This window comes from Panthera onca, chromosome D4, assembly GCF_046562875.1.
Source record: "Panthera onca isolate mPanOnc1 chromosome D4, mPanOnc1 haplotype 2, whole genome shotgun sequence".
NCBI classification, from domain to species: Eukaryota; Metazoa; Chordata; class Mammalia; order Carnivora; family Felidae; genus Panthera; species Panthera onca.
In genome coordinates this window covers 2,348,800-2,369,985 of record NC_138351.1, presented here as the reverse complement: position 1 = coordinate 2,369,985, position 21,186 = coordinate 2,348,800, and the positions used below count along the sequence as shown (strand labels likewise).

The following is a 21,186-nucleotide window of genomic DNA, read 5'->3' as shown; positions in this document are numbered from 1 at the left end:
GCCTGTGCCTGTCAGACAGCAGTAACAAACTGCTCAGCGTCGCAGAGGCCTGACGTGCAGCTCGCGTGTTGCTCTAGCAAAGTGTTCTGCAGTCAAGCAGCTATCTCCAGGGAGGCCCTCCTGGGGTGGGGGGAACCCAGGAGCCCAGCCACTGGCCCCCAAGGGGCCCGCGGGCTATCTGCAGGCTGTACTGGGGGCTCACTGGGCCCCCACCCTCCCGGCTTACCAGCGTGGGGCTGTTGGCCTCCCACAGAGAAGGGGAGATGACCCGGGGAGGCCCCGGCACGGGCCCGCCCGGCCTACCCAGAGACGCACGTCCCGAGCCCGCGCACAGACATGGCCGGGCAGGGACCTCGTGGGCATGCCTCACACAGGCTGTCAGGGCCACAGTGAGGGCACAGGGCACGCCCGGACCCCAGCCCCCAGACGACCTCTGAAGGCCCAGTCCCGAGAGCCCCACAAAGGTGGGGGGACCTGAGGGGTGCCCAGACGGCCCAGCCTCCAGGATGTGGGCTCAGGACCCACCAATCTGGGTTTGGTGGGGCTCCAGAGTGAGGCCTGAAGGACAGGGTTGGGCACAGGTACCTGGTGGCTGCGGGTACCCCCGGGGGAGCCACAGGGAGGAATTGGGCTGGATCTGGGCAGGGATGGGACAGCGCAAGCAGGGGGAGGGCCTGGCCGGAGGGTGTGCCGAGGCCACTTTCTCTCGTGGGATCTGATAGAGGGGACTGGGCTTTGGGCAGCTCTGGGAGAACGTCACATGCATGGGCCCGGCGGAGGGGCAGCCCTGGCCTGACCCGGGGCATCATTTGGTGGCAGTACCTTCCAGGCAGGATGGGGGCCCGGAGCCCCCACCCCCAGCCTCCCTTAGCTCAGCCGAGGCCCCAGAGGCATTCAGCCGCTGAGCGGGACAGAGGATGTGCACGCTGGGCACCCAACAGGGGGGAGGAAACCAAAGCTCAGAGAGGGGGGACGAGGATGCTGTGCATTGCATTTCTATGCCCCGTGGCAAATGGCACCGACATGTCACCTGAACACACTGCCGCCCACCGATGCGTGTTCAGGTGTGTGGTCACAGTGGCCTGGTGGGCACATCCACAGGCAGCTGCTCAGCTACCTGGGAAGCCGATGCCCTGGGCCATGGCCATCTGGGAAGTGGGTGCACAAGGACCACCCACCGTCCCCTCCACCATGCCCCATGACGGGCCCAGGGATACTCAGCAGGTGCGGGGGTGGGGGTGGGCGCGGGCACCTCTCCCAGAGTAGCGGCTGGTTTTTCTGCAGCTGCCCATGCTCTCCCTCCTCAGCTGCCCTGCGCTGTGCATGTGGAGGGGGTCCAGGCAGGACCTGTTGTGAATAACTCTCAGATCCCACATGCTGACACCTCAGGGTGTGGGCCCTGGGCTCACTGACTCAGCTAAACCGTTCACCCGTGAACCGTACGTGGTTCTAGAGGCTCCGGGGGGTGGGGGGGTGCTCGGGGCCGTGGTGGCCGCTCCTGCAGGCTGGCTTGGGGCACTCTGGCTTTCCGCGGGCAATCCAAAGGCTTTCCGAGGAGAAGGCTGGCCGCCCCGCCTGGCCTGCCTGCCCACCCTCGCCCCAGCCCCGCGCTCCCCTGCGCTCCCCTCCCGCCACGCCTCCCGCGGATGAGCAGGAATGACACAGACATGGTTCTGTACAAAACCTGAAATATTTTTACTCTTTTAAAACTTTGATCTAAGCTGCCTTAGACCTCATGGACTCGATACAAGAGTAATATGAATCGGGAAATAAAACACTTTAATAGCCACGGTAAACTTTGTTAGAAATGTACATGTTGCCAAATAATAATAATAAACTTTAAAAAATAAAAGAGAGAGAGAGAAAGAGAACAGCTTGATGGCCGGGTTAGATTATATAAATGTTCAACAAGGACGGGAAAGGAAACCTCGCAGACGCCAGGGCGGCTCCGTCGGGGCCCGGCGACCTTGCCCGCCAGCCTCGGGGCGGGGCCGCACCCCCCCCCCCGGGCGGGGCCGCACCCCCCCCCCGCCCCTCCCCCCCCCCCGCAGCGCGGGCCACTTCTGCGCATGGACACAGCGCCCTGGGACGGGCGTATAAACAAAGCTCATAAGAAATGTACAAATATAAAAAGCTACAAACATTAATAAATTACAGCATCACAAAACACAGAAACACTTCACAAGGTGCTAGTAAAATAGCGGCGTCCCCACCCCCTTCGCCAACAAGAAGGAAAGAAAGAGCTGGTATTCGAGTTGAAGACCCCTCTCTGATCGCGTCTGGAACAGGTCTCGTGCGTACGGTTTGCTTCTGTAAAGACAGATATAAGGCTGCACAGACATCACTTGTTTTTCAGGCAATACCTTAGTTCCTAAGAGAAAGAAATAATACCGACGATAACAGTAGAAAGAAAGAAGGAAAGGAGAAGCATTGGAAACCCAACTGCTCATCAGACTCGGCAAAAAACTCGTATAAATGTTAATGAAGGACTCTATAGAAAGAAATTCCTAAAGATACTTTTACTCTTATAAAAAAGAAGTTATTTAAAAAGCTATTTACACGCTACATTCTATGAAAAATATGCTTCAGGAGATACATCTAAAATTAAAATACAGGATTGCCTGAGAAACAAATCCAGCCCCTCCGTGTCACTGGGCAGAGGACGTGCGGTCTGGGGTCCGCCCGTGGCCTCGACACCAAACACCGACAGGTGACAAGACAGAAGTGCGGGCCCTGCGTCCCTGGGCCGCCCAGCTGCCGTCAGCCCCGCCAGGCAGGTGCCTCGGCTGACAAGTGCTTCTCCGAGTGTAGCCGGTGGGGCTGGACGGCGCCCGCCCACATGGCTTAGCCTGGGCTCCCAGGCCCTAGGTCGTGGCTGGGCCCGACCCTTCCAGGGGGACCCCCACGATAGCGCCCCCGCCCCCTAACACAGACCCTGCCGCCGGCCCCAGCATCCCAACAAACGCCCCGGCAGGTCAGGGCACGACATCCACCATCCGGCCCGCCACCTGCCGGCCACGGAGCATAGAGGCCCCTCTCCTGGCCGGGCCGAACGCTCTCTGGACTGAGAATCACTCAGGAAGAGTAGGGGGGCACACAAGATCCCATTTTCTCCTCCTCTTCCTCTCTAGTGTTCTTTGCCTTTTTTAAGCCTCTGGAGGCTACCAGCCTGCGGCCAGCTCAGACTCTGGGCCTGGTGAGCGTTGGCTCACTCCTCCTTCCTCGAAGGACTCATGCTCCCAGCAGAGCTGCGGAGGCCCTGCAATCACACCCACACTCAGGGGTGCCTGGAGGCTGTCCTGAAACTGGAATGGTCCTCACGTGGGCAGGGCCGAGTTTCGGGAACTGGTCACTCTAAGCAACTTGAGAAAGGACATCTGTCCACGTTGGTGAGCTCCGCCTGCTGAAGCAACAGATGCTCGTGTGGGGGGGGAGTGGTGGCCGGGAGGGAGCCAGGCCCTCCCTGGGGTGAGGCAGCGCGGCCACCCTCCTGGGGGCGGATGTTCTAGCGGGGCTCCGGGGGTCCTGAGCGGAGCGGAAGGATCCTGGCTTTCCAAAGTTTAAAGGAGTAGTTTTCCATTCCGATGAATTTTCAAAATTTTCCCAAGCCTCTGCTTGGCGGTGGCCATGCCCTTTTTTGTACGTTTTCCTGCACCAAGAGACACAAAAGTGGCGGGTGTGAGAGCTCGAGAGGAACCTACCCTCCTGGAGCCCCCATCTTCTCTGTAAGACAGGCCTGCGGGCCTGAGCCCTGGGGCTCCAGACCCCGCGGACCCACCAGTGGTCACCAAAGTGCCCTGCTGCGAGGCTGTGGGATGAGGGTGGGGGGACAGCACCACGAGGGAGTGAGGCCTAGCCCTCCTCCTGGCGGCGGGAGCCACACTCCCGTGTCCACAGCCAGCTGGGCCTGGGGGCCAGGGTGCAGGCAGATCGGGGGTCTGGGGGTGAGAGTGGGGACCTGGGGACGCAGCCGGCCGTCCTGCCCCCGAACCACCCAGGGAGCCTGGATCACCCTGGGCCCCTCGGCACACTGCCGACCACACCCAGCTCCAAGCTGGGCCCCAAAGCCAAGGCGAGCAGGAGCAGCTTTTGCACTGTGAGGGGCCCTGGCCGAGCACGTGGCTGTAGACGTGGCCACCGGGGACAGAGGGGACCCGTGGTCCTCTAGCGTGCAGTCTGAGGGCACGCGGGCGCGGTACCTTTGGCGGCAGTATTGTTGGGGGATGACGCGGAGGGCCGCCTCTGCGCGAGGAAGACCCCGGGGGCCATGGGCTGGGAGGCGCGGCTGGCCTGGGCCCCTGCAAAGGCTCCGGCCGCAGTGTACTCGTGGTCCGCCAGGCTGCTGCTGTGGGATTCAGGCGGGGGCTCGGGCGAGCTGCCCTCCTGCGAGGCCTGGCTGCTGGCCGTGCTGGCGGAGGCCGGGGTGGCGGAGGCCGGGGTGGCGGAGGCCGGGGTGGTGCTGGCAGAGGCGGAGGCCGAGGCGGAGGGCGAGGGGGTGTTGGGGGCCAGCTTCCTTTTGGTGCTCTTCTTCTTCCTGCTCTTTTGCTCCTCCTTTGGACAAAGCATGCGGCCGGGCCTCAGACGCAGGGGCTGGTCCCTCGTGCGTGAGGCCACTCCCCTGGCGTTGGGCCAGCTGGCCCCCAGGAGACCCGGCTGGGTCCACACCTAGCCCCACGCTCCCCCACCGTGAACCCGAGCAGCACCGGGACCCGTGCAGGGACCACCATTGCCCCCCTGCAGGTGAGCTGCCCTGGACATGGGGACACATGGACGGTGACACCACCACTCAGCTGCAGTGGACGTGCCCCCTGCCCCATTCCTCCACCCACAGACTGACTCCCGGCCGAGGGGGGGAATGTGCCACCAGCACCCCACTCCCCAACCCCCTTCACTCCCAGAAACTTGTGAACAGGGATCAGCAAGACTCAAATGTCCCCAAGCCTGAGACAGCTCCCAGACTGGGCAGTTTGGGCAGGGGGCCGGGGGGAGGAGCAGAGGCCCAGGCAGGGGGCTGGGGGTGGACAGAGGCCTGGGCAGGGGGCAGGGGTTGGGGAGCAGAGGCCTGGGCACAGGGCTGGGGTGGGGAGCAGAGGCCTGGGCAAGGGGGCTGGGGGGGATGCGGAGCAGAGGCCTGGACAGGGGGCTGGGGAGAGCAGAGGCCTGGGCAAGGGACTGGGGTGGGGGCAGAGGTCTGGGCACAGGGCTGGGAGGGGGAGAGCAGAGGCCTGGGCAAGGGGCTGGGGGCGGGCAGAGGCCTGGGCACAGGGCTGGGGGGTAGCAGAGGCCTGGGCAGGGGGCTGGGGGCTGGGGGGGGAGCAGAGGCCTGGACAGGGGGCTGGGGGTGGACAGAGGCCTGGGCAGGGGGCAGCGGGGGGGGGGAGCAGAGGCCTGGGCACAGGGCTGGGGTTGGAGCAGAGGCCTGGGCAGGGGGCTTGGGGGGAGCAGAGGCCTGGGCAGGGGGCTGGGGCGGGGGAGCAGAGGCCTGGGTAAGGGGCTGGCGGGGAGCAGAGGCCTGGGCACAGGGCCGGGGGGAGCAGAGGCCTGGGCACGGGGCTAGTGGGGAGCAGAGGCCTTGGCAGGGGGCTGGGGGGGAGCAGAGGCCTGGGCAGGGGGCTGGGGCGGGGGAGCAGAGGCCTGGGTAAGGGGCTGGTGGGGAGCAGAGGCCTGGGTAAGGGGCTGGGGGGGGAGCAGAGACCTGGGCACAGGGCTAGGGGGTAGCAGAGACCTGGGCAGGGGGCTGGGGTGAGGAGCAGAGGCATCTGGGGAGCTGAGCCCAGGCAGGGCCCGTCTCACCTGCTGGGACAGCTTGGCTGCGGCAGCTGCCAGCCCAGTCTCGATGGAGGCCACTCTGGTGCCCTCACGCACAGGCCTGTCCTGCCTTGGCACCGATGGGCCGACCCTCGCTGCAGGAGAGAACGTCAGCCTGCCTCGAGTGGCCACCTATGCCTGTGTACCCCTGCGTCAGTCTGTGTCCAACACCTTACAACTCAGGGAGGGGCCCCACGCCAGCAAGACAGGTGACAGCAGGCTGGGGTCACACGGAAGGTGGACTCAGACCCCCACCCCAGGCCAGGTGCAGAGACACCCCCCCTAGGGCTGCTCATCCAGACAATGTAGGTGAGGGGCCGGCCCCCCGCAGGCAGTCCCCCAACCCCGGCTCCTGCACTACCTGTGGGGCTGTAGGGGGCGTCGTCCGAGCCCTTCCTCTTCTTGGACCGGGACTTGAAGACCGGACTGTCCTCATCAGACTCCAGGGAGGGGTAAACTAGGAGGTGGGGGGGGAGGCTGAGCCCCTGCTGAGACCGGGGGACTTCAAGCTGCAGAGCACTGTCCCTCCTGTCATGGCTGCCACACACACACACACACACACACACACACACACACACGGGCACAAGTCCCCTGGGAGCCATCCAGCCCAGGCCCCCTGAGGCACAGCAAGGGCAGGGACTGGCCAGAGAAGAGCTCCCAGGCCTGCCCCAGCGAGTCTTTGATGAGGAAGCCCCGCACAGCAGCTCTGGGGGGGGATTCCCGGGTGCCCCCACCACAGCGCTCACTGCTGTCAGTCTGTCAGAATAGGGCAGGCCCCACATCCAGGCCCGCAGGTGTCCACCCGACAGGGCAGGGCCAACCTCCCCTCGGGAGGGCTCTCCAGGGGCAGGAGGGGGGAGTTGAGGCCCTTGGGCCATGGGGACCGTGCTGAAGGCAGACCCCGCATCACGGGGGTAGTACACCCCTGGGCCCCAGACATCCCCAGGGGGGCAGGCCAAGGTGTGGAGGCAGGTCCTCACTCCTGAGCCCTCCCCTGCGGCCAACAGCAGCTCCCCAGAGCTGCCCGGAGCCCCGAGAGCAGGGCCTGGAGGGCTGGGGGGGAGGGTCATGCCCTAAGCCCCCCTGCTCACTGCCCACCTTGGATGTGGGCCACTCTGGGTCTCAGTGTTGTAACCCCCACAGAGACAGACGGGACGGCCGTGGTCTCAACATGTCTGTGAGCGTGCCACAGTGTGGCCGCAGAGGGGGTAGCGGGGTCGGTCCTCAGAGGGCAGAACAGCCGTGGACCTCCAACCCAGCAACGCCCCGTCCCAGGTCCACGCCAGACGCACTGCAAACGTGGCCACACGGCACCCCTGCACTAACGTTCCCAGCAGCAGCGTCCACGGTGGCTGAGAGGCAGAAGCCAGCAGGCGGCCGAGAGTGGCTGGAAGGGGCCAACACGTGAGGCAGCCACGGCAGAGCACGCGAGAAGGAAGGTCTGTGCTCAGGACGTGACGCACACAGACGGAGAGACTGTGTGGGCTACGGGCCAGGGAGGGGCTCTTTCTGGGTGGCGACCATATGCTTCTGAGGCCGACTTTCCTGTCTCCTGAAGACGGCTCAGCTCCCGGCACGAGCAGAAGCCCGGGGGCACTGCTGGCACCCGCCCGCACCCCCGGGGCCTCACCATAGTCTGAGTCCTTGAAGCAGGCATCCAGATGGTCCTGGTCCTCCTCGTAATCATCCAGGTCCACGCTGTTCTTAGCTGCCCTCTTCAGCAGCCGCTTGCCAGCACCCTTGCCACCACCCCCGTTCTTCCGGGCACCGTGAGCCACCAGCGAGCTGCCCTTGGCCTGGCCGGCGCCCCACGTGGTCTGCAGGCAGGAGTCGGAGGCCTGCAGGTTGGCCATGGACAGCATTCCCTGAATTGCTTCCTGCGTGCTGGGGGAGGCCGGGGGCTGGCTGGAGACACAGAGAGAAAGGCGGCGCTCAGCCCACAGGCCACGGCCCACAGCACCGAGCCCACGGCTTATGACCCGTGGCCCACGTCCCACAGCACTCAGCCCACAGCAAGCAGTCCATAGGCCATGGTCCACAGCCCATGTAGCCCCCACCCCCCAGTGGCACAGGGCACAGGGTGGAGCACAGCAGTAGCTGATGACTCCCTCTCTGAAAGAGCCAACCACCCTCTTCTCCAGCCCTTTGCCCCCACACCCTGCAGGGTCAGACAGGGCATGGTGAGGGGACACAGGAGAAGAGAGGGAGCAGAAGGGGGCAGAGAGAGAAGGGTGGCAGATGGACGGGCCTGTACCAGCCTCTGATCGCGCCTGCTCTCTCCCACCTGCTCTTTACCTGCTGGCCACACCTCAGCCCGGCCTGAGCTCGGCTCCGCTCAGCCGCCCCCTCAGGCAGCTTTCCCAACACCACCTTCTGCTGACCTGATCCGGGCACCTGTCACCCTCCGGCTCTGGGCAGTGCCGGGCCCCCTTGCCACATTCTCTTCGCCTGCCCCACCCCCTCCGCCATCACCTCCTCCCAGCTGAACTGACTCCCCTCCCTCCAGATACCCAGTGAGGCTGTGCTGCTGACTGACGCTGCGTCCTCCGCTGGCCTGGGCTCTGGGAGGGGTGGGTGGCAGCCCCCCTCCCCCCCGACAGAACAGAGGCCTGGACGAGGCTGGATGGGGACAGCTCTCACCGCCAAGGCCTGGGCTCCTCCAGGTGCTGTGCTCTCCTCCCCGTCCCCGCAGACCCCCGCATGGGGTCTGTCTGGGCCTTCTCAGGGACCTCAGCTCCATGTCCCCCCCCCCCCCCCCCCCCCGCCAGGTCTGCTTTCCTGCCCCAGCCCATGCCTCCTTGCAGCCAGCCACCACCTCCCCCCCCCCCCCCCCCCCGCTCCTCCCCTAGCCTATCTGCACCAGGACAGGCAGCTCACCCTGGTCAGCCCTCCACATCTCCCTGCAAGGCACCCAACACCCAGCCCAGGAAACTCCCAGTGGGCCTGGCCCAGCAGGCATCTCTCTTCAGGGGCCGTTTCTGACCCTTGGCCTCACCCCCGTGGGACAGGACAGCCCACCCTGACCTGTGGGCCCCCAGCCAAACCATCGTGTCAGGCACTCCTGAGCTGACCCTCCCTGGGAGACAGGACCAGGAGTCCCGAATGGGGTGGGGAAGCCACAGGCGCTTAGCCCTCCTCCCCATCACAGACCCAGAAGGCCTAGGCAGCGGCTGCAGGGTCCAGCCCTGGTGTCCGACATCCATGCTTCTCCTGCCTGCCCCATGTGTCCTGGGGGATGGACCCACTCGAGGCTACTGTGACCCCAAAGCAGCACCCAGGGTGTCAGTCCACACAGGCCCTGCTGGGGGCTCTGCCTCGTCCTCTCTCATGCCGCCCCCCACCCCCACCCCATCTTCCAGAAGTGTTGGAAACACATTTAGTAGTAAGACCATTATAACGAGAAGGAGCCACAAGTCCTGGCTCAGAAGTGAGAACTTCTCAAACAGAGGGCCGGCAGGCTAGGGGAGATACAGCCGGCCCCCAGGGAGAACAGACACAGAGTGTCCCTGCAGGTCCCAGGGGCCCAGTGAGACAAGCTTGGACACACATAGTCCTGCTGGGTCACTGCTGGGCTCTAGGCCAGGGACTCTGTCCGGAGCAGGGAGGAGGGGGCTAGGGAGGGCTCTCCAAGCAGCATCCCCACAAATACCGCCTCTCGGGCTCTGCCCCAGATACCCTGGACCACAATGTCCTGGCTTCTGCTGCAACCAAACAGGACTGCAGTTCCAAAGCCAAAACGATAGGAAAATCAAGTCGGATGGTCAGAATCGGGAGCTCCTGGCCCCTCTGCCCTGTCCACACTGCACAGGCAAAGGCTTGTCCAGACCTAGCCAGGAGCATACAGTATACCACGGCTGTGCCACTGTCACCGGTGGTCTCTGAGCAGCACAGACCCCCGACCTGCAGGGGAGACAGCAGGAGCCAATGGCTGGCCCGTCACCCTCTGCACCAGGCTCTCTGGGGCACGGATGTGGCCCTGTCCGGCCCTGTCCCGAAGCTCTGGGCCCCCTCACGCAGCCTCAAGGCTGGGCAGACACCAGGCTTCCCACAGGGACAGGAGGGCAGGGGGCCGGGACACCCACCGGGAGCTTCCCCTGGGGAACTGGCGTGGTCCCAGCCCAGCTCTGCTGCACCCAGGAGGGAGGCCTGTGGAGCCCAGGGCTGCATGCTGCCCGGGCCAGCGGTCAGTCCACGCAGGGCAGGCGCACCAAGGAGCAAAGTCTAGCCGGTGCACATGGAAACTCATCTCTTAATCCTCCAATTATCATACCAGAATCCTCCCCGCAATCCCCAGCGGTGAACGCTAAGCAAACCATCCACAAGAAATTAACATATTTCCCTCCATTTTTTTTCAGCTGTTTTTTCCCAGCAGCAAATACTTAAAACAGAGCAAACGGACCATCAAAAACTGACCCGCTCTCCAAATGGGAGACTGGGGAGAGGGACTGCCTGCAGCAGGCGGTCCGGGTGGGCCTGGCAGGCACGTGTGCATGTGCGGGTGGGTGTGAGGGCACACGTGTGTGGGGGCACACGTGTGTGTGTGCAGGGCAGTTAGCGGTGCACCTCGGACAGGCAGCCCTCCCTCCACAGTCCGAGCATCAGCCAGCCAGGGTTCTTTCCGGAAGAAGGGCACCCCAAGGCCACATGGGGCCAGTGCCCTCCTGGAAAGGGGGTCACAGCCAGACTTCTCCTGGCAAAGCCTCAGGCCAGGGTCCCGCCATAGCAAAGGCCACAGGGCATTTCTGTCGTGAGGGACTCATATCTGTGCGTGTACAGAAACCACTTAATGCCAAGCAGGAAACGCATACCCCAAAGGGCAGCAGACGCTGCCAGCCACACGCCGAGAGAAAGCACCTACAGCTGTCTGTGAACACAGTACTGCACAAAACACCGTGATTTGTGAAAGAAAACACAGCCAAGTGACTTAGCCAGAATCCTCTCCGATCACAGCCTAATGCGCTTCCTGGGGGCCCTGCGGCCTCCCCACAGCTCATGCAGCGTTGGGACTGCGATTTTGGGAACACGGTCTCGGGGGCAGAGCTAGGGGACCGACTTCTGGGCAGGCCACGTGCGCCCTGCCTTCCTCAGGCCCAGCCCTTCCTGCCTGGATGTCACCGCCCAGCACAGCCCACCGTCCCGGGCCCCCACCGAGCTCTGTCATCGGGCAGGACAGGGATTCTGCTCTGGCCTCCGCCACTTGTGCTGCCTCAGTGTCTCCTGGGCCGCCGGGACGTGCTGCTGTCGTGGGGATGGGCAGGGGACAAACTCCCAGGTGGGAGGCCCTGACCCCTCGGTTATCTGTCTGTGGTACCTGTGGCAATTCCACGTGAGCAAAAAATGACCACAATGCCTAAAAACAAAATTAGTTGGATGGGCAGAGAATTCAGCTGGGACCATCACCAGAGAAACGAGCCCAGAGGGGTTAATCCGTGTCTCTCGGATCGCAGGTCTGGGGCCTAGCAGGCCTGGGCAGGAGGAATCCCGGCATCCAGGGGCCCCCACAGCCGCAGGAAGTGGGCTCCCAGCCCTGCCAGGCAAGTGCATGTCTGTTTGCACACAGGGGTCAACTGCACGTTGGCAGTTGGGTGGGTCTGCACGTGCCCCCGGACGGGTGCGGTCATCTGGGGACCTGGCAGGTGTGGCCCCTCCCAGGGCACGTCTCTCCTGTCCCCAGGCTCTGAAACGACCTTCTCTCTCCCTGCAGGGTGAGGTCTCTGAAGCCCTGGGTCCCAGAGACACCAGGTGCCCTTGACCCGGAGGCTGGGCACAGGCCATGGAAAATTTCCTACATTACCTTCACAGCATTTGGGAAGCGTCTAGATAGAGACTGCTAGACGTCCCAGCCAGGAGCCCAGCCCAGCCCTGGTTCTCCGCATTCCCCCAAGGAGGGCAGCCGCTCAGCCTCCTCTGAATGCAGGTGTCCAGGACTGTGGCGGGGTCAGGGGGAGCTCCGTGCCCTTACTCAGGGGCTCCACAGACCTTCGAGAACAGCAGGCCAGCGCCCACTCACCTACCTCTGGGACGTAGGCCCAGAGAGCCCATGTGTGCCCTGCAGGCCTACCTGTTGGGGTTGTACTCGAGCGCTCCAACCTCCTCACTGGCCTGCAACAGGTCCAGGATGCCCGCGGCTGAGCCCCCGCTGTCTTTCTTCACTTTGGCGTTGCGGGCAGGCTTGGTGTCCGTGTCGATGTGCAGCGAGCCCTCATCAGAGGACTCGTCACTCTGCCACGGGGATAGAGCCACAGATCAGACAGGGCTTGAGGGACAGCCATTGTCTCCCTCTGGCCATAACAGGTTTCTCACAGTCTTTCAAGAGCCGGCCCTTAGAACAAGCACTGCGGGGCCTGCTGGTGAGACACACACAAAACGGCTAGACCCCAGAGCTTTCTGTTGGGCCCCAGGGGCCTGTCCCGGAAGGCTGCCCTATTTCCCCAGGAAACCCTGGTTCACCGAGCCTTCCACAGGAGCGCCGGTACTGACAACAGATGGGAGGAGAGCCCGTGTGGGTGGGCAGGGAGCCGGTGGGAGCACGGGCCCACACGCAGAGCCCCAGTTAACAGCCACTGGCAGGTAGCTCTGGGGACCCCTGGCCTCCTTGCGAACAGCCACCGTGTCCTGGGCTGGACGCAGCCTAACTTAACCACCCCCCAACCATGGTGCAGGACCCCTGGCAGGCCTGGCCCCGCTCCCCCCACCATTCATCATCTTCAAGGTGGCACAGCCACCCACAGAGACCCGAAGACCCTCCTGGAGTCCCACCCCTGCGTTCATCCCTCCCTGTGGGTCCTATGGCACGTGGCCCCACTCCAGAACCCAGGCCAACCCCCATGGAAACGCCCGGGGAGCATGAAGATGAGCCACGTCCCCTGCGAAGCAGGACGGCCAGAGACAGGGATGGGCGTGTGGCCTGGCCTCCCAGGGACCCGGGGCAGACACACCTTGTAGAGTGCCGAGTCCAGCTTTGGCTTCGTAACGGGCGTGGGCAGCGGCTCCTTCCCGTCCAGTAAGACTGAAAGCACAGCAGAGATGCGTCTGGCAGAGGCCACGGGAGCACGGCCGCCCCCCACCCCCTGAGCCCTCACTCACAGGACAAGTCTCTCTTGGGGGCGCTCCGCTTCCTCCTGATGGGGAACTCGTCAATCTTGAGCTCCCCATCATCGGACACATACTCGTACTCGTCCCGCACGGGCTGGGGCTTGTCCTCCTTGAAGCTCTGCACGGCCCCAAACACGCCGGGGCCAGGCTGCGGCTTCAGGGCCTTGGAGCTGCGGCGCACACGCGGGCCGGTCAGTACCATGGGACAGTGGCCGGCCCGTCCTCCAGCTGTTGGAGGGTGTGCTCCCCCCGCCCCCCCGAGGCTCTGATCCCAGCTCGATTTCAGAGGCAGCCAGCATCCACGGCCTGGGGTCCCCGCGGAGCTGTGTTGGAAAAATTAATTCCGACTGCGGTGCAGACACAATGTTCTAAAAGCTATCATTCAACTCGGGTGAGGCGGGGCTCCGACGCGTCCAGCAATGGGGACAGCAAGCCAGGGCTGGGCCTTCCGCTGCTCCCCACAGGGCAGCTCCAACTGCCAGCATCTGAAGCATACACACCAGGCGGCAGGGAGCCCTGCTGGATGTGCACACCGGCATGCACACAGAGCTGTGATACGGTGTCCACGCACACGTGTGCACGCACAGAGTCCCATCCACCACTGCCTTCTCCATTTCCAAAGCTTCAGCGCCCAGCAACCGAGCTTCAGACAATCAAGCATGTGCTCAGGGCCATGAGGTCCAGGCGACGGGCCCTTCCCCACGGGCCTCTGGGCCCCAAGACCACCCAGACCAGACCCAGGCCCCTGCTCACTGAGCAGTCTCGGCACACTGTCTAGAGGTCTTGGGACTAACGGGATGTCGGGCCAGGCTCTGCACGGCGCTGGACGTTGCCCTGCCCTGCTTCCCCACCACCTGCAACAAGGAAACTGAAGCCCATGGCAGAAAACTGGCCCCATTCCCACTGGGATGTACTGCTTCCCAGCCGGGGGGCACCCACCCCAACCTGAGACTCAGCGAGCAACTGCACGTGGGACCCTGGCTGCCAAGGGGCTTCTCGGCTGCCAAGCTGCTCAGCAGACACAGACCCCTTCTGCCGTCTGGAACACCGACATGCCCACTCCCACACACACCCTTCCTGCCTCTCAGCTCAGTGCCACCTCCTCCAGGAAGCCCTCCCGATTTCTCAGGCCCCACAAGCCCTGCACTTCTATCCTCCACAGCCTCCATCACAGCCATAATTTGGGGCACATTTGAGAACGATGGGTTCACACAGGCCTCTGAGCCCCGAGGCCAGGACCCTGACCCACCCTACATGTTGTGTGCCAGCCCAGGGCAGCAACCGGGCTGGAGGCCACCCAGTCACGCTCTCCCCTCTGCAAGCACACACCAGCTGGCCCCTCTCCACCCACCAGAGCTATCAGGTTGGGAGGTGGGGAAAGGTTCTGCCTGGTGAGGTCAGCCAGCTCTGGAAGGGGTGGGGGGCCTCGCCTGGGGACCCCTCCAGGAGGTCATGTGTGTGCATGTGGGGTGTGTGTGTAGCGCGTACGAGCCTGTGTGACGTGGGGTGCGTTTCTGTGCGTGTGTGCTGTGTGCAAGCGTGTGCGCCTGCCCCTGCAGGCTGAGTGTGCACGTACCCCAGCAGTCTCTTGTTGAAAGAAAATGAGAACTTGGTGTCCTTGTTTCCTGAGAGAGGAGACTTCTCCAGCTTCTGCTCCTCCTCCATCTTCAGCAGGGAGTCGGGTTTGCTGTTCTGAAAAGCAAACCCAGGGCTGTCACTCGGCTGCATGCAGGCAGCCAGTGGGCGGAGGTGTTGGGACCGGCCGGCCTCCTCCCTCGGACCACATCATCCAGGAACCCCATTCTCTGTAGCGCCTAGGCTCACGTGTGTGCAAACGTGCGCACACACGCACACACTCCTCACCTTGTACTTCCACTTGGCTTCTGACTTGCTCTTAGTTTGTTCTCGGATTTCCAGCCTCTCCACATCATTCTGTGAACTGATCACCTCCTTGTTGGGCACACTCAGGACACTCTTTGTGGCCTAGAAAATAGCAGTCATGACCCAGCAGTGGACACAGGAGAGGGTCAAGGATCTCTGAGGCTACAGGGCAAAGTGAGAGCCGCACGGCACAGAGCCCCTGCCTCCTGCTGGCTCACATGCAGCAGCTCAGCTACCCATCCACTCACCCCATCTATCCACTCATCATCCATCCATCCACCCCAAACACCCAACCATCCACCCACCCACCCACCATCGTAACCATCCACCCATCCATCCATCCGCCCACCCACCCATCACCCCATCTATCCACCATCTATCCACCCACCTATCCACCCATTCATGTACCCTCCCCCCCTCATGCCCTCCCTCCCTCTTCCTGCCATCCATCCACCTGTTCATTTGTTCATTCATCCACCCTCTCTGCCTCAAGGAAAGGAAAACCAATGTGCCCCACCGGAGCCCTGTGACACTGGCCCTGGTTGTCAGTGATTCCCCGAGAAGGGGTATCAGCCTCCCACTAGCAGGAGGTCACTCAATGGGGCCGGGTCTCAGTGTCTCACGGTCCCTGAAGCCCACGCCTAAGGCCCTCTGGTTACACTGGTCAGGGCCAGGCCTGCCTCTCTCACTGATTATGGGGGCTCAGGCCCCTCAAGTAACTGCCCACATCGCCAGTCCCCCTTCTGCCCCCCCACCACTGCTCTCTGATGGGTACCTGGCCCACCTTCAGGTCCCAGAGAAGACTCAGCCAGCTTGTCCCCCCGCGTGACCCCGTGTGGGACCCCCGTCCCAGCACAGACACCACTGCCTTCACTGGGAGGCTCTGTCCCCACTGCGCCAAGCTCGTTGGGCACAGCCCACCTGTCCCCGGCCCCTAGTACAAGGACACGGCAGCCCTGGTTCTGGGCCGCAGGCCAGCCTCTGAGGTGTCTGTGGACCCTCTGACAGGAGGGTGAGACCACCCACCTTGCCTTTCTTGGGTGGCTCGATCTTGGTAAGCGCCTCCTTGGTGTGGGCCTCCAGCAGGTCCAGGTTGGGGATGGTGGGAGAGGCTGCCCCCCTGCACTTCTTCCCTTTCTTCTTGCCCCCATCCTTGAGCTTTAGGGGCTTGGGGGGCTTTGGGGGCTTCGGAGGCTTGGGGGGTTTGGGGACTTTGGACGGTTTGGGCATCTTCACGGTTTTGGGAGTCTTTTTCTTGGACACTTTCTCCAGGAAGGACCGAGGAGGGCTGGCCTCAATAGGGGATGGGGGCTCCTCCTTCTCCCGGTCCCCAAAACAGACCTCATCTGAGGAGATGGCCGGGGTCACTTCAGGTCGGGTGGCCTTGGAGGCATTCTGGGGCAAGGACAAGAAGAGGTGGTCAACCACCTCCTGCCAGGAGGGCCTCAGCCCAGGCCGTGGGAGACAACCCAGCAGAAAAGAGCATCCGTCTACATGCTTGCATCTGTCCTATGGCATCCGTAGGATACACCCATCTACACCACCTACGGGTCACACTCACGTCTGTCCTATAGCGTCTGTAGAATACACTACCTACACCACCTATGGGACACCCTCACGTCTGTCCTACAGTGTCCATAGGATACACTCGTCTACACCACCTATGGGTCACACTCACATCTGTCCTATAGGGTCCGTAGGATACACCTGGCTACACCATCTACCAGACATGTTCGTGTCTGTCCTACAGTATCCATAGGACACCCTCACATCTGTCTACACCATCATGTGACACACCCATCTACAGTACCCACATGATAGGATGCCGTTCGTCTACACCATCAGCTACCTGACCCCTCCACCTCCTTGGTGGGAACTGGTGTCCCACCCTGCAGCACAGAGAAGCTGGGGGCAGTCCGGGCTCACGCAAGCAGGGTCTCCAGAGGCTGGAATTGTCCTTCCTCCAGTCTCCTCCCCACCCGTTGGGAAAGCTGCAGAGGAGCCCCATCCCGTTTTCCCAGGGCTCCTGCCAGGAGGTCACAGGCAGCCACAGGTGCCTAGGAGTTTGCACTGTGCCGGTGACCCTGCCCCAGAGGGCTGGGGGAGGAGCCATCTCAGACACCACTGTCCCTGGCGGGCAGCTCTGGGGAGGGCCAGGGAAGGCAGGCAGAGGGTCCCCCTGCCAGGGTTGGCGGCCTCCGGGGGTCCGCCCTACCTCGCTGAGCCGGATCTCTTTGGCGAGGTCTTTGATGAGCTGGGAAGGTTTGAAGTGCTCTGGGAGTTCGTCCTCATGCTCTGCCAAAGCCTGAAGGACAACACACACAGGCCCGGGCTGGGTGCTGCCGTCTACCTTCTAGGCCACGCCACCCCACCCCTTCCCACCCACAGGGGCCCTCCAACCCAGGCCCCATCAGACAGGCAGGGGGAAGGCTTTGTCATGACCCCACTCCACAGGTGGAGAAACAAAGTCCCAGAAAGGACGACATGCCCGAGGCCACCACTGGCTGGAGAGTGGACGTGGGCGGTCCCTTCTTCCTGGGCACAAGGCTGCTACACCTGGCCATGTGGCTGAGGGGAGGTGGGATGGACACCAGATACTGTTCCAGGCCTTGAAGCCAGAGATGGGGATATAGGACAGCCCTGGGGGATCACCAGACAGTGCTGCTGGGGGACATGGCGGGGGCAGGGCGTGCGGGACAGGGCAGTGCTGCTGGGGGCACCTTGTAGGGTAAAAGGTCTGTTGCTGTGGAGGGCACAATGTGGGGACACAGTGTAAAGGGATGCCCACATCACAGAGCAAAGGCCACTTCTGAGCTGATGAGCTGATGCCTAGATGGGCCCAGGGCCAAGAGGCTGATCCCAGCTCACGTCCTGGGCCCCCCTGCCCCACCCCGCCCTGCCCCCTCAGGGGCACTCCGTGGTATCTCCACCACCCACCTTCCCCCCTGCAGACTCTCCAGGCCCCTGGGCCCCCCCGCTGCGCCTTGGGCCGGGCACTGCTCCCCCTACCCCGCTACAGGGGAGCTCTTCACAGGCTGGCTCCCACTAGAGGAACGGCTCCCCGCCCGGACCCACCCCTCTGCCCGCTCACACGGGGCACATCTCCCTACCTGCTTTTTCGTCCATGATCTAAAAGCACCATTGAGAATTTTAGCTCCTTGGACTAGATGAGGGGGCAGCTGCTTCCCAGATTTGTGAGAACCTGGGTGGGGAGACAGAGGGATTTGATCTGGTGGGCGTGTGCCCGCTGGCCCCTCCCCGCCCACCGCCTGCGGGCGACTTCACGCGGTGGGCGGGGCAGGGGCGGAGTCCGGCCGGACCTCTGCCCACTGCCACCTGCCCAACTGCCAACGGTTGCTCTCGGAACCTCGGGGACCCAATCCAGGTGCCCCGCGAGGGCAGGACTGGCGCTCCCCCCACCCCCACCGTCCACCCGCAGGGCCCAGGTGTTCCCCCTCCACGTGGCTCCCCGCCCACCTCAGTGAGGGGCCACAGGCGCACCCACACCTCACGCTGCCCCTGCATAGCTGCGGTACCGGGTGTCCCTGCGGTGGTGGGCCAGGGCAAGCACGGTCTCAGAGACGCCCTGGGGGGCCGTGCGAGCCCCCAGGAAGGGGACAGAGTGCCCCCTTTCCGGCCGGGTAGCTTGCTGCAGAGGCCAAGCGGCCTGATCTCCGAGCCACCACATGACAGACATGCGGGTCCATGGTCAGTGGTCACCCCATCAGGCCGTCTCCAGCGGGGGGGGGGGGGGGGGGGGGGGGCTCTGCCTATGCTGCCCCCATCTCACCTCCCTACCATGAGCCCTGGAGGCAGGACTGGACTCCCTCCTAGACACGCCCCTGCCAGGGTGAAGTGCTCTGCACTTGGGGCCCAATGGATGAATTTCATTGAAACCTGGCCAGCCAGGACTAAGGTCAGTTTTTAGCTTTCCCATCTCTAACAGGAGCCAGAGCCCCTGCCCTGAGGAAGGGGTCTCAGCTGGCTGTAGGAGCCAGGCACTGACCCTGAAGGCCTGGGGTGCAAGGCAGCTGGGTGTCCACGGATAGCAGGGACCCAAGGGGCCCACCCCTTTCCACAAGCCTCCGCGGGGACCCCAACAGGCACACCCACCCCTAGGATGGCAGGGACGTTGCAGTGGTCCTCAGCTGGCAGCTGGGAGCCAGGCAGACCCTCAGGCCTCTTGACATCCCAACTGAGCCCCACCAGGAGCCAAGAAGGCTGCGTACACCAGGCCCGGGGACACACAGCAGCGTTCTTTCCAAAACATGAACCACCCTGCCCAGCACCCCCCAGCCCCACACTGCAGAGCAGGGCTCAGGCCCCTTGAAGGCTGTGCTCCACCCACAGGCAGAGATGCCAACCTGGACATCCGTACCTTTAAACGCCTCCAGCAAATGCTTTCCCATGTACCAGCAGGCAGTTTCAAAGTTGGGAAACTGAGTCAGGCTGCCAAGTTTCAATCTCCTTTCCACTTCATATGCTCTGGAAACCATAGCAAAGAACTGTCCAGAGCACTGAGCTCTGAGGGGGCGACACTAAGCGTGAGCCCACGTCAGAGTCACGAGTCACAGCTGTGACAAGGCCACAGCGCGGCTATGCTGCCCCAGCCTCCACAATGGGCCCAGCGCAGCAGGGAAGAGTAGGGGACCACATGGGAACGAGCTCCATGGGCCACGGCCACTGGCCGTTCAGGGGCCCCTGCGAGATCACAGCCCACCTCCCAAGGAAGAGGCTAACGGCACGCCCAGAACTCAGGGGAGACGCCACCACACCGGCCTGGCAGCAGGGGACCTGCCTGGTGGAACCCAGGCCGGCGTGGCCCTACCTCATCTGCATCTCCACACTCAGGCTGTGGAGGAAATGTCCCGCGAAGGCCAGGCAGTCCACAGGCGTGAGCGTGGCGTAAATCCAGCCTGGGGAGACAGGGAGGTGGCCAGCCCTTCGTGGTACTCGAGGCTCCTTCCAGCCTGTCCTGGTGCCCCCGTCCAAGCTGGCCGGGCTGCTCAGTGCACTTCCTGCCTGGCCCAGGCCCAGGAGCTTCCCACCCAGGCCCGGGCTGCCCAGCACCCCGACCTCCACACATGGGCGTGGGGGTGGGTGTGGGGGGCCCAAGCCGAGCTGCCATAGCCCTGGGAGAGCTGGGCTGGTCCCCGGATCGTCCTCAGAGGGGAACCTGGGCCACATGGGGATGTCACCGTGGCCGGGGGGAAGGGGGTAACCCGGGGGAGGAAGGGGTCTCTCAGGAAGGACTCCGAACACCTAAACGAATAGGAGTATGAGGCCTTATTCAATCCTGATTGAAAATGGGGGAAGAAATATCTGTAATTAGGAAATGTGAGCAGTGGCTGCTTAGGTATTGACATCATGCTACGTGCAAGAGGCCTTCTGGCGAAGGAGGAACGTCTCAGGATGAAGCAGCATGAGGCCTGTAAGGCCCTTCCTCCTCCTCAGGGCTGAACTGTCCAGATGAGCAAAAACGTGGGGCGCAGGGCCGGCTCTCAGGGCCCCAGGACAAGGCGGACAGCCCCGCAGATGCTCACCTGAGGGGATGAAGAGCGTCTGGCCCTGCTTGAGGGTGCATTTATAACACCTGTCCACCTGGTCTGCAAAGAACATCTCGCTGTGGTTCGCGGCCGACTGCCAGCGCTCGTATAGGGAGATGTTGGCCGAAGCCGGCTTGATGAGATAGAAGATCTTCTCCCCCTGCCAACAAGAGGCCACTGGCAGAGCCCGCCACCGCCCAGGACGCTGGGGGGCAGGGGCACCACAGGCAGGGGACACCGCTGGGGGGCAGAGCCGGCCACTGCCCAGGGACCATGGACACCCAGGGACACCGTCCCTTCCCTGAGATGTTGGGGCCACACGGGCCTTGCAGTTCAGGACTCTGTTTGTGGGAAGGTTATGGGCACCAGAGCCCGGGCACCCCACACGCCATGCTTGCGCGACACTGGGAATGCCACGTGTGGCAGGGGCAGCCCCGCTGTGTCATGACTTGCTCCACTCCTGAGAGCCTCCTGCGTCTGGGCTGCAGATGGAAGGATGGCCCCATGGCCAGGCTCCGGCCCGCCCCACACTCAGCGCTCCACAGGGCCAGGACCATGAGCCCCGCCGCCCCACGAGTCAGGCTCAGGCAGGTGCAGGGAGACCCGGGGCCGGTGCCTGAGCCCAAGACTTGGGGTCTCCTTCTCTGTTTGTCTTCACATCTCCCTTGTCCCCTGGCAGGGGCCCCCAACCCTCCCCGCTCTTGTGTGGGCCCCCACACACGTTCCCTCGCCCCCTCTTCCAGGAAGCCCTCCCAGCACCGCACTCCCCTCCTTAGGGGTCCGGAATGCAGAACGCCAGGCCCCCTCCAGTGGGCTTCATGAGCCTCACCCTTCCCCAGAAAAAGGCAACACATCT

The 21,186-nt window shown here is 63.5% G+C and overlaps 1 protein-coding gene across 1 annotated transcript in view; it reads right to left on the bottom strand.

Moving 5' to 3' along the window:
- Positions 1–1,671: 1,671 nt before the first annotated feature.
- PHF2 (PHD finger protein 2) overlaps positions 1,672–21,186 on the bottom strand; it is a 75,672-nt gene continuing 56,157 nt past the window's right edge. The window contains exons 7-22 of the mRNA XM_078436107.2: positions 20,328–20,490; positions 19,613–19,700; positions 19,163–19,269; positions 17,895–17,986; positions 17,000–17,089; positions 15,811–16,179; positions 14,767–14,886; positions 14,480–14,595; positions 12,895–13,073; positions 12,747–12,817; positions 11,870–12,030; positions 7,439–7,713; positions 6,170–6,265; positions 5,794–5,903; positions 4,200–4,551; positions 1,672–3,649 (exon numbers count right to left, since the gene is read on the bottom strand). Of these exons, the coding sequence (XP_078292233.1) occupies positions 3,561–3,649; positions 4,200–4,551; positions 5,794–5,903; positions 6,170–6,265; positions 7,439–7,713; positions 11,870–12,030; positions 12,747–12,817; positions 12,895–13,073; positions 14,480–14,595; positions 14,767–14,886; positions 15,811–16,179; positions 17,000–17,089; positions 17,895–17,986; positions 19,163–19,269; positions 19,613–19,700; positions 20,328–20,490 (2,478 nt within the window). The 3' untranslated portion in view covers positions 1,672–3,560. The remainder of the gene's footprint in view (positions 3,650–4,199; positions 4,552–5,793; positions 5,904–6,169; positions 6,266–7,438; positions 7,714–11,869; positions 12,031–12,746; positions 12,818–12,894; positions 13,074–14,479; positions 14,596–14,766; positions 14,887–15,810; positions 16,180–16,999; positions 17,090–17,894; positions 17,987–19,162; positions 19,270–19,612; positions 19,701–20,327; positions 20,491–21,186) is intronic.